Source organism: Amia ocellicauda, chromosome 21 (genome assembly GCF_036373705.1).
Source record: "Amia ocellicauda isolate fAmiCal2 chromosome 21, fAmiCal2.hap1, whole genome shotgun sequence".
NCBI classification, from domain to species: Eukaryota; Metazoa; Chordata; class Actinopteri; order Amiiformes; family Amiidae; genus Amia; species Amia ocellicauda.
In genome coordinates this window covers 16483226-16496165 of record NC_089870.1, presented here as the reverse complement: position 1 = coordinate 16496165, position 12940 = coordinate 16483226, and the positions used below count along the sequence as shown (strand labels likewise).

At 39.1% G+C, this 12940-nt stretch overlaps 1 protein-coding gene across 1 annotated transcript in view; it reads left to right on the top strand.

The window, feature by feature from the left end:
• Positions 1 to 12546, top strand: part of ttll5 (tubulin tyrosine ligase-like family, member 5) — a 59664-nt gene extending 47118 nt beyond the window's left edge. Inside the window, exons 32-33 of the mRNA XM_066694019.1 lie at positions 5955 to 6037; positions 10588 to 12546. Coding sequence (XP_066550116.1) covers positions 5955 to 6037; positions 10588 to 10631 — 127 coding nt within the window. The 3' untranslated portion in view covers positions 10632 to 12546. The remainder of the gene's footprint in view (positions 1 to 5954; positions 6038 to 10587) is intronic.
• Positions 12547 to 12940: the final 394 nt, after the last annotated feature.

The window sequence follows — 12940 nt, the reverse complement described above, 5'->3', positions numbered from 1 at the left end:
ATAAAGCGATATTGTCCAAAGGACACAGAAGAAAGAATGATGTGGATGTGGAAGCTGTTTCCATAAAGAGGTTTTAAACATCCTTCTGGGTTGAAATTTTCCTATTATTTTATTCCAGTTATGTGTGGCATTCTGTAAATCTCCACTACACCTAAGTTTCTCCCCATGAGACAGAGCTCCCTCAGTGCAGTGATTTAAGCTCATGTATTAAAAACTGTTTACAACTGCATTTCATCCTCAAAACAACCCATAAGTGGCCTTCTTTGAAAATTATGATTTATGAGTCTTGTAAATGGTAACCATGTGCCTTATTCATGCAACAAAATACCCTTATAAATAAACATTAGATGTTGTTAGAAGGGATATATGCTGTATATATTGAAATGTTGTGTGCTGGATTAATATCTATTTACTTACAACTGACAATATGGAATCCAGTGCTCTGGTTTGAATTGAGCTTTCTATTGATTTTAGTTTATGTGCATTTATTTATCTCCGACTGCATTCAGGGAAACATATTTCCCATTTAACTTTGAGTCAAACAACAAAATAGATGGAAAAGGTAACTTTTGAAAATCCCAGTTATCGCACAAGGAACAAGGCTTTCATGAAGAACGTGAAGTGGAAGTGAAGTCTGTACTGTACTCTTGTTTCAGTTCTAGAGGTCGACATGCCCAGCTCTGAGTGTGCACGTGACTGGGCTGTAGTACGTGGGTTAAAGGAAGGAGTTATGAGAATAGACCGGCTCATTGAACGGGCTGACAGGACAAGCTCGCCAGTTCTTATTTAGATAACATGTTCCGGATCCTCGTTGAGATTTCCTGGCGATAAATCTACGCAATATGGACTTTGAATGGCTTTGGAGCCTTTATAAGTCATTTTTTGAGTTCTTCATAGAGAGAGAAAAAATCCTTAGTGCTTAGTGCTGATTTTTAAGTGAAAGTTTATCCATCCATTTATTTCCAATCCATTCTTTTCAGCTTTAATGTGCCCTTCACATTGTGCACAATTAAGCATCAGTTGACAGAGAAGTCACAGGCTTTCCTCTCAGGAGCCTCGGCTGAAAAGATCTATTTTATCATGTTGGAGACATTCCTCTCTCATTGTCCGCTGCCCTTCAGCCTAGTCCTGCGAGTGCAAACTTGGAGCTGCTTTTTTCCCCGCTGACTTCTGTCTAAACTTTATTTTACATTCATCTTTTAATCTCACACACAGAAGACTTTTTTTATTAGATGAAAATCACATTCTCTTTCTCCCATTTGTGAGATCCCAGAAGCTTAAAGTGCTGTATAAATTACAGGGTGTCACATAATTGTGCATACAATATTTTCATGCAAAGCAATAGTACTTTCCTTTTATAAACGAGATGCATCTCTCTGTAAACTCTAAATTCCTGTTTAAGAAACACCAGCTCAACAGTGTACACATGTCTTGTTCCATCCTATTTGCCTTAAGTGATCACTTACATGGTGCAGGACCTACAGCAGTCAATGGCCTTACAGAGCTGCCAACTGCAGGAGTCGTGAGGTCTCGCATTTAAGATGACTTAAGTTACAGATTTAGAAGAAGTACTTTGTAAAACAAATAAATGTACGTGTTTTTCATTGCGTTTGTCGAGGTCTGGCTAGTTCTGCTTACACTTGTAACTTGGGTAACTGGGGTTTAGGTATTGCATTACTAATAGCGTGACAATTACAGCAACACTATAAATGTCTGAATTGTGGCTTATTTAAAAAAAAAAAAAGAAAAGAAAGAGAGTGAGAGAGAAAATAACCCAGTTCTGAGCCCTGCAGTTACTTAAGCCATAGGCTTAAGCACAAATATGCTCAACATCAACCACTGCTACCAGAATATATATATATATATATATATATATATATATATATGCACTACATAATAATTGTCCATTGTTTAATTTTTTTCATGGAGATGTTTGAGAATTGTGAGTAAAATATAGGCCAATACATTTTCCCCTCATTAAATTACTTTCACAAGAGGAAGACAAATTGTGAACTCAGCTATGTTCAGCCATTCCGACACAAAGTAAGGTTTTGCTAAACCATCGACATACAGAAAGCCATCTCTGCAAAATGCAATTAGGGAAAAAGGACTGTACTTGTTCTCATGCTCTGGATTGAAAGCATGAAGTAATTGACCTGTTTTCTGCATTTGTGATCTTTGTTGTGTAATGCGTTAAATGCAAGGCTGTGTTTATCCCACGTAAGGAAGCTGTCTGCCCTCATTACTCCATGAATGCTTGTTTGGCAGGCTCTGGGGTTGTAGGTTAATGCCAACTAAGCTTTGTTTATTGTTAAAAAAATGCTTCTCAGATTTAATATTTTGCATTTCACTTGATCTTGTTAGGAACCTTTTTAACAGGATTTATTAATCGATAGAGGAGCATTGTTCAGGTTCGCTCAGAGTCCGTGAGCAAGTGAAGCCTTAGACAGCGTTTTGGTCAGTAATGGATACCTGCTGTGAGGGGCTTCTTTCTGAGAGGGCAGCTCCCTCATCCATCCTCCATGCGGATGCGTCAGCCCCTGGACTCCCAGCGGCGAGAGACTCCCAGAGTCCCTCACCCAGCCCAAACCGTCCCTGCCAGGACGGGAATTAATGGTGCTGAATTTCAACACCTTCCAACAGCCTTTCTACTTTCATTCATTTATTATCTACTTCATACATACGATTTGGTTTAAAAAACTAAAGAAAAGTGAAATTCCTTTTATTGTTCAGGCTTCATGGAAAATTCTGCAGCTACATATTGATGGTTTGAATTTCTCTCTGCTGTTATTTATCATGATTAATGGTGTGGACATTATAATCTTAAGTGAAAGAATCAGTGGTAATCTTATTTTTTGTTTTACACTGGTGTATTCTGGATTCAATCAGGAGCACCAGAATATTAACAGTAATTAGAAATATTAGTTCATAATCATGTTTGATGCACACTGTATTTTGTATTTTGAAAATGTTGTATTTGTATATTTCCTGTAAACCTGTGTGTGCTGCATTGACCATCGTTCTTTGTGCACTTAATTTGAACCCAGAATCACAAGGATGGTTTAATTCAAATATATATACACTACCGTTCAAAAGTTTGGGCTCACTTAGAAATGTCCTTGTTTTCCATGAAAACATACATGAAATTAGTTTCAATAGGAAATATAGCAAAATCATGATTTTTATTGAAATAATAATTGTGTCCTTCAAACTTTGCTTTCATCAAAGAATCCTCCATTTGCAGCAATACAGCCTTGCAGACCTTTGGCATTCTAGCTGTCAATTTGTTGAGGTAATCTGAAGAGATTTCACCCCATGCTTCCTGAAGCACCTCCCACAAGTTGGATTGGCTTGATGGGCACTTCTTATGTACCATACAGTCGAGCTGCTCCCACAACAGCTCAATAGGGATGAGATCCGGTGACCGTGCTGGCCACTCCATTATAGACAGAATACCAGCTGACTGCTTCTTCCCTAAATAGTTCTTGCATAGTTTGGAGCTGTGCTTTGGGTTTCATTGTCCTGTTCAATCAAGGTGCCGTCCACGGGGTATGGCATAGCGTTGCAAAATGGAGTGATAGCCTTCCTTCTTCAAGATCCCTTTTACCCTATACAAATCTCCCACTTTACCACCACCAAAGCACCCCCAGAACATCACATCACATGCTTGACAGATGGTGTCAATCACTCCTCCAGCATCTTTTCATTTGGTCTGTGTCTCACGATTGTTCTTTGTGATCCGAACACCTCAGACTTAGATTCGTCTGTCCATAACACTATTTTGCAATCTTCCTCTGTCCAGTGTCTGTGTTCTTTTGTGCATCTTAATCTTTTCTTTTTATTGGCCAGTCTGAGATGTGGCTTTTGCTTTGCAACTCTGTCTAGAAGGCCAGCATCCCAGAGTCGCCTCTTCACTGTTGATGTTGAGACTGGCGTTTTGCGGGTACTATTTAATGAAGCTGCCAGTCGAGGACCTGTGAGGCGTCTGTTTCTCAAACTAGACACTCTAATGTATTTGTCCTCTTGCTCAGTTGTGCACCGGGGCCTCCCACTTCTCTTTCTATTCTGGTTAGAGCCAGTTTGTGCTGTTCTGTGAAGGGAGTAGTACACAGCGTTGTATGAGGTGTTCAGTTTCTTGGCAATTTCTTGCATGGAATAGCCTTCATTTCTCAGAACAAGAATAGACTGATGAGTTTCAAAAGAAAGTTCTTTGTTTCTGGCCATTTTGAGCTTGTAATCAAACCCACAATTGCTGATGCTCCAGATACTCAACTAGTCTAAAGAAGACCAGTTTTATTGCTTCTTTAATCAATACAACTGTTTTCAGCTGTGCTAACATAAATGCAAAAGGATTTTCTAATGATCAATTAGCCTTTTAAAATGATAAACTTGGATTAACAAACAAAACGTGCCATTGGAACACAGGACTCAAGGTTGCTAATAATGGGCCTCTGTACGCCTATGTAGATATTCCATTACAAATCAGCCATTTCCAGCTACAATAGTCATTTACAACATTAACAATGTCTACACTGTATTTCTGATCAATTTGATGTTATTTTAATAGACAACAAATTTGCTTTTCTTTCAAAAACAGTGACCCCAAACTTTTGAACGGTAGTATATATATGTATAACACCAGGAGGGTGGATTTCTGAACCATAGAGTTCAGTTTGAGACCACGAAGGCCGAAGCAGGAATATCTGAACGTCTGTGTGGTTTTAACCCTGCAGTCTATGAATAAAGCCCTCCATTTCAGTATGTTGTTTCAGTGAAGGAAGCTTTTGTTGTTTCTTTTCTTCTACAAACAATGAGCACATTGATATCCCTGAACTGCAGGAATATGGAGTACGAAGGATAATGTGTCTTTTACAAATAACCTCTTAGCTACCATACCATCTCTGCTTGCCAAGGTGTTGAAATGGAAACTCGTGCCATCTTGAGTGTGGCTGACCTGGTACAGATTACGGAGAGGAGGTAACGTTTGGTGGAGGCTATAGAGGATTTTAAGTGTTTTTTTTTTAGTGTTATGACATTGCTACCGACCAAAGTAATCCTTGTTGTCTTCTGGAGGAAGTGCTTAAGAAGTTCCTGGCTTTGTCATTTTCATCCTCATTTAGGTCGTTATCAATGTATTTTTTGCCTGGTAGCAGTAGATTAATAAAGTTAATGAAATTGTTTGCCCAAGTGTTGATCAATGGGCAACTGTACATCTTATACCTCGTTTTATGTTTGTTTTAGGTTAAGTAGTGAAGACCTGTTTGGGCAATGCATTAGAAAGACAACTACGGTAGCTAAGGAGGAGGAATGTGTGCGGAGACCTAAGTGCCACAGTGACCCACTCTCTTGGCCTCTCCTGGCTCCTGCTTGGATGCGGTGAAAGCGCTGAGTAAACATTTCACTGAGGGAGCTCTGATTTCCGGAGCCCGAAAATAGCACCGCCAGCCCCCCAGGACCCTCCCCGCCTGCAGCACACTGAGAGGGCCGTCTAAAATTACTCAGCCACACGCCACTCCACGGGCTCTCCCAGCTGCCTGCTTCAGGGGGCACCTTGTGCCCTCTCTCACACCGCTGCGTGTGTGGGGAAAGCAAGGGGGGGGGCAGTCTTGCAGTAGAAATTATATGCAATTAAAAGCATCTTTCACATACATTCATTTTTTTTCTTACTTGCCCTTAAGCTTAAAAACTCGTCATATTCACAAACTTTCTGAACTGTTATTGTGCGTATTTGTAACGTATGTCACCATTTCCAAATTTCAGATTCTCTGTCTTGTATATATGTTTTGCAGAGACACAATAGTATACTGACATAGAACAGACTGTCTCCAAAACCAGATCTGTCAAGCATAATTTACAACAACAGCATTTTCCTGTATTTAGTTTATATGCATTGTACTGTTTTCATCTGTTTATTAGACATTTGTCTTGACAGTTTGTCATGTTTCTGCTTACAGACTGGCTCCTTCAGAAGGTCACACCAATGGGACTTTACCTAACACACACCATGTTGTCTATGAGCAGATCTCTGGGAACTCCAGTAAGTGTGCTGAATTTGTGTTTCTCCTCCATAAAAAAAGTTAAATAGCCTATGATTTTATTTATTTTTCTAACAGTAATCCACAATATGATTTTCACAATTTACCAGGTCTCTTAGGAAAAGTAAATTATCCTCTGTATTTTCCTGACTTCCAAATATGTGTCAGTTTTATCCATGGCCAGCAATGTGCAGTCTATCATTCTGGTTACCTATTGATGTTACCGTTCGAAAGCCAAGAGTGCTGAAGTTGCCAGGCATTTTCTCTGAATGCCAAGGGCAAGGATTTGAATCCGACTGATTGCAGACATAGCAGCCATTCTTGTGTCATGGTTTAATATACTGTATCGAGTGTAACTGTTATTGATAGCCCCACTTAAAGGAACAAAGTGCTCCAGAATGGATGCCAGGGGGTGGCCAGGCTTCTTCATTTCTTTCAGTTTTTTGTTGGGAGTACTTCCCTTACAGTACCAATGTATCTCCTTTTGTGCAGCGCGTGGTTGAACAAGAGAAACGCCACCGAGCGCCACTTGACATGGACAATCTTGTTACAGAGCCGTGTTGCACAAGCCAGAGCCACTTTCAGTCTGTGGAGAGAGAGGTGTTCTCTGTGAAAATACAGAATATAACCGGCTCGATAGCTCTGCCTGAGAGCCTCTTGTATTTTTCCAGCATGGATATCTATGGCACTTGTTCAAGCCGTTGCCTCTCCACATTGAGTCACAGTGGCTGCAGCATAAAGAGGGGATCAGGGGGTATTAGACGCATAGTCATCTGCATTATAATCAGATACCAAACTGGAAACATAGATTTGGGAATTCTCAGCTGTCATTGTTCTTAAAGGGATTGCCAAATAATCCCTGTTGGTCCATGGTCAAGTTGTATACCAGTTGTCCTTCGGGATCTTATGAATACTTGTAATTTAGCACAGCTATGACCAGCACTTCTGTCATGTTCGATTACATTCTTAAAATCAAACATCTCTTAATATAAAAACATATATATATTGTTATTAGACTTTGTTGAAACAATATCAAAATCAGTCTGGATTCTATAGTAGCATTAAACCATTTAAAATAATTCCATCAGATCTGATTATTGAAAGCTTTCGAACTTAATTACAATGAGATTTTTGGGACTGAACTACTGAGATATCAAATTGCATAATGTATCTGAAATGTCATATGATCTTTATGATTACGTAACAATATTTATAGCCTTTGATGTATTTATTAAAAGACTACAGAAACAAGATCTTGCATTACTGCTGTATATATGGCTCTCTTAAATCAATGTTTGGCAATGTGGCTATGAGTTATATTTGTGTATATTACCTCTTAAGTCTTAAGCTTAAGACTTACCTATTATTGCATTGTTCTAAAGCTGTTTAAAGCTAGTTAGGGAATCCCTGTTTGTTTGCAAGCTTTTTTTGGTTGTTTTCTCTCTGTTTCCAGTGAATTTGTTGGCTTTCCTCACACGAGTGTTCTTCCCATCGTGAAGTTACACAACTCTTTCCATTGTGGAGTCCTGGGTCAGAAGACCTGTTGATTTTATTGCAGTAACAGTAATATTAAGCAGTTTACTGCACATCTGCTAGGCTGATCAGGGAATCGGCGCAGGGGTACTTTTCCAAACTTCTATGCATTTATGTGTCACACCATTTATCATCTGTACGTCTCAGAAGAGAAATCCTCTACTAAATCTCGTGTAGGAGAAAGAAACGTGACGATTTTGAAGTAGATACTGTTTGGGCGGACTGGCAGGTAGATTTGTTTTTTTGGTGTATCATCCAATAAGGCAACATTGCAATCAGTTTTATTAAGATTTGTATCAACAGACCAATAGCTATAATCCAATACATATTTAGCAACCTGTGTATAATTGTTTTCCTTCATTACTTGCAATATTCTTGTCTTTTCGTTAAGAAGGTCAACTGACAAAATTGAAAGAGTTGGCGATTGAAAACTATTTTATAGGAGATGTCCAGTGATTGGTTTTGAGGAGTCAGAAGCTGACGGTCTTACTGGTATCTACTGGGTTTGTTTTTAAAGTCTGCACAGCTTCTGAAGAGATTAAACCCTACACATGTTGCTCTTGAAATACTTTTGTCCTTTGTACTCCGATCACTGCATTGAGATTCCTTGATTGATTCTGACAGGGAGTCATAGCAGATCCATATAGACAGCATTCTTTCTGATCAATTGTCAGACTACATTAATCACTGTAATTCTCTCGTACATAGTAGCTGGCACTCTGCTGTCATTAAAAGTGGTGAAATGTGAGGGGCTGTCAGCTTTTATAAAAATAGTTTTAACACTTAATGCACAAAAGGGAGTGCAGAGGCAGTTCTGGAAAATCTCTCTTAACTCTTCAGAAGGCAGCTGTAGATTTATGGCATGCTACCTAAAACTAAAGGATGAAAGAAAACTGTATTTTTGTTGTTTTAGTCAAAGATATTGTCGGGTTTATTCATCAATACTCTGTTAGAGTTTAGCTGTGTAATAAGTGTAGAAAGTTTACACCACAATAAGTAACTTAGAGCTGTGGTTCAGTTGTGAAATGGGTCCTTTTTTGTCTAAAGCTTGGAAAGAGAAAGTGTATGGCACATAACTAAATGGGCAGGATTGCCTGGAAGAGCTGGAGTGAGTGAGTGGCTCATGCCAGATCTTTTTTTCAGTTTCTTTTCTTCTTCTTTTTTAAGGCAGCTTCTAAAAAGACTTGGCAGGGTGGTATGCGAATTTGCACTTTCTAGACTTAAAAATGCAAAATTAAACAAAGAACCGCCAAATTAGTCTTCCCTTTCTCCTATTATTTCCATTTTGGCGATCGATGATAGTTGCTATTTCCAAACCAGAAACCTCCCAGGACCTCATTTTTCAGAGAACGTTACTTTTTTTTGTTTGTTTCTCGCTTTTTTTTTTTTTTTTTTTTTTTTTAAATCTAATTGTATGGAGACAGATTTTCTTTTGTAGGATATTGATTTTTTTAATCGGTATGAGGGGAATAAAATTGAATATTAGTCTTTATTATTTCTTTTGCTGAGCTAGAAAGAAGAAAAAAAAAAAGCCTCCAGCAGTCATGTCACCAGATTGGAAGTCGGGGAGATGTTTTCATTTTCCAGCTCTGTCAGCCCTCACACTGTAAAAGAGCACCAAAATAAACAGTGTCTGCGGAGAGGGAATGAAAGAGAAGACTGTTTAGGAGCACAAACACTGCAGCCCAGAGTGCACTCGGAATTCCTTTTCTACTGGATCCCTGGCCGCCAGCCAGAGACATGCAACACTGAGAGGACAGAAGGACAGGCCTGCTGACCAGCTGTTCTTTTCTGCTGATACCTGCGCGATTATAAATAACATTTTATTACTTATTAATTCGAGCTAAACTTGCGTAGTCTCCGTTTACAAAGCACAGTTGAAGAAACCTGGAGACACGGGCAGCTATTTCAAACATTTAGGGATGTTCTAGTTTCCCGCTTGCTCCTATCAAGTCTTCACTTTCGCTATAGTAATACCTGCGAAAATGGCTACAGACGCCGTTGTTTTTGCAATGCTCACAGTGAGTAGACATTTGCTGTTAAAGGGTTATTTGGTTATGGTTCGTGTATTACTCTGATCTCACACACATCCTAAGATAGTGCCAGTGCTTTATTTTTATACCTAGATTGTATAGTGATGCATATGTCCTAAATGTGGTATGGCTTCCCCTCACTTCCCCAAAACTGAAGTAGCAATCCTATTGTTTCTGTTTCTCCTAATATCGCTTACCCCAATGCTCCCACTCCCAACATGCCCCGGTCGTTGTGAATGCAGCGGCAGAGTGGACCGCTGGAGAGACCTGGCTGTCAGGACTTGACTTGTGCGTCTGTAGTCGATACAGAAGTCTTCAGACGATCTGGCTTTGTTTTGGCTTTTAGGTCAGTCTACCCCAAGTGGAGGAACTTGAACTCCACCAATTTGCATGTTAACACCCTGGATCACAAATCACATTCCCGATTTTCCAGGGGAGAAATGCTCTTAACATCTGACTTAACTTCCACCCCCGTATTCTTGTCTAAATACATGATGTCAGTTTACTTAAATTAAATGAGCTTTTATGTTGCGTAGGTCAATGTTATTATTCCGATTGCTTTAAAATAATGCCCTATATAAAATCTTTGGGGATAATTCAATTAGCTCTCTAGCTGCAGGGAAGGATGAAGCCAGGAAACTCATTTCAGGGAAGGGATCGCTTTTCTGTTTTGAAACCCGTTAGGGGAATTAAACCGCCGTAGAACTGCTGTCTTTTCCGTCAGAAATTCCTGCTGGTGACTTTGAATTCTCCCACTGCGCTCGTGCTATTTCTCTGTGTATAATGGGGCTTACTCTCTCATTTGGAATACAGTCATAAAAAGAGGTTTTCGATGGTTAACCATAAACCAGGGGAAATGTCATGTTTGCAGAGCTCAAGTGTTTTCTCAATGCGGCGTATGTTCATGCTCAGAGTGTCCGTGTGTAATGAGGAGATTAATGGACTCTTCATTACAATGGTATTTTCTTTGCTTTGTGTTTCTCTAGGTCTGTCTGGTTATCACAGGCTGCTGCAGGGCAAGAGCAAGTGAAAGCCGTGTGTCTGTTCTTCCACTTGAAATGAGACGCATCTGAGCCATCTGGGCCTGGGGACGGTCTTCAAGTGTGTACTGCTCTGGACCGGTTTCTAAAAGAAGCAAAATCTGGCCACATGTTCCTGCTGAATCTGGGAGCAGTCCTGAAGTCAGAAACAAAAGGGAACAAATTCATTTTTCCTGGACTTAATCTGACTAAAAACTGCTTTGGGAGACTTGATTTCAGATGTATTCTTCAAATATCCGGTGACCCATTCTGTATGAACCCTGCAGGATGTTTGATTTAACCACCTTTTGCTGGGATATGATGCAGGTTTTTTTTCTGGTCAGGATTTGACAACCGTGTAAGGAATCTTTCGACTGGATACGAGCTGATGTCCGTTGCGCTGTCCAGCCCTTCACCGTCGCCTCCTCTTTCGGCCCCCGAGCGGCAGTTAATCCCGGTTCTTCGATGCGATCGACACCGCAGAAGGACTCGGCTGACAGATGTATGTGAACAGCTGCTCATACACACATTCTGGGTGCAAATGGTCCGGCAGCATGTGCACCAATCACCATGTCCCTGAGACAGTCACAGACCTCCAGAAAACTAACAATGACTTGACCCTGTGATCCGCTGTACTAGCACTGCTGAAGAGATTTGCTTTGGGGGCTCCAGAAACTGTCCAGGCTCCTTACACAGTCAAAAACAAACTACACTTACAGCCATTAGATTACTTACCACTGAGCAAACTGAATTTAACTTTTTTTTTTTTAATCTAGTAATGATTTCCACCATGCCTTTGACACAGTCTGGTTGCAATTATATTTATTTGTCATAGTATTTTATTTATTTTTTATGTACCAATGGCAGACTTCTGAAAAACCTGTGAATAGCTAGCCCTTTACAAATCTCCTCAAAACTATATATTCTCACCCTTAACAGTAAAGAGATTAACTTTTTTTTTTTTTTTTTAATGAAGCCCAGTGATAAGGGGGTCAGTTTTTTCCTGATGCAATGAAAAATGATTTGAATGATGCTGCTCTTTTTGAATGTTGAAATGCTTCAGAGGATAGAAGTTTCCCATTGTCTTCTTTGAAACTTTTACAGGACACATGGGCCAACACGTGTGCAGCCTCCAGATTCCCTTCTTTACACATCTGATTGAATATCCTTCTGTTTGTTTATGTATACTGGGTCCATAAATTGATGATATACATTTTTTTGTTTTTAATGGTTCAGAAAATACTTGAAATTTGTGCTTTATACTTTTTATTTTTATTTTTAAATCAAGCAATATGTAAGGCTTTAAAATGACATTTATTCCTTGGTTTTATGCTGAAAATATTTAGAGAGCATATTCATGGATCTTTCCAGTGTGTGTGTTTGTATATATATAGACAAGTGGCACACTGTATCACTGTTTCAGTAAATGTCTTAAATGAACCGAGTCACTTTAACATCTGTGCCACTGAGGTTTCCATATTGAAAGGTTTCAATACATTCGATGATAAATTCTATTATCGGATGTTTTTCTAGATTCCTAAAAGTTATGATCGATAATATATAGTGGTGTTTTACTGTGTTACACATCCACAAACGTATGGTTTATATAGCTTAGAGTTTAAAGCACCAATTTTTAAATGTCGTCCTCAGAAACAGGCCCACCCCAGCCAGTGAGGACCAGTGGCAGTGTGTCCCAGTTTTAGATGTTTTTCTTTATTTCATGTTTTACCTCCAGAAACAAAGAGCTCTCTTTGTACACAGGAATTGCCATTTTAAGCCTCAATGTTGCGAGTGATTCAGATTTTTAATCAATGTTTTTAATCATGTTAATGTGTGCAATGAAAGTTATTACTGGTTTATTTTTTAGCAGACTTATTTTCATAATAAATTTCTTTACAAAATGAAAATAAAAAATGCCAGACTGGAGACTGTTTGCTACACTGAAGGGCACAGGTCTGGGTCTGAGCCATTCCCCCGCAGAATACTCATGAAAATTCCTCTTCTTTGATGTGAGAATTGCATCTTGTGAAAGTGTACTTATTAGTAGTAGTTTTATATAACAACTAAAATTTACAAGTGAATTATAAGTTTCGGGAGCAAGAGGGAAATACTGTGTGAAGTATCAGGGACTTATAGTTTTCAGGTTGGGACATTCAGTCTTTAAATGTATAAAATTATGTCTGCTCAAGGTATGTTCCCTTATATAATTAAAACAACTACATTTCTGCATTTAAACCATTAAAAAGTTCTAGTAAATCATACTTTAAATTTTCAAGAAACAAACAAAATTCCTCAGGAGCATAGGAACTTCCTTCAAATT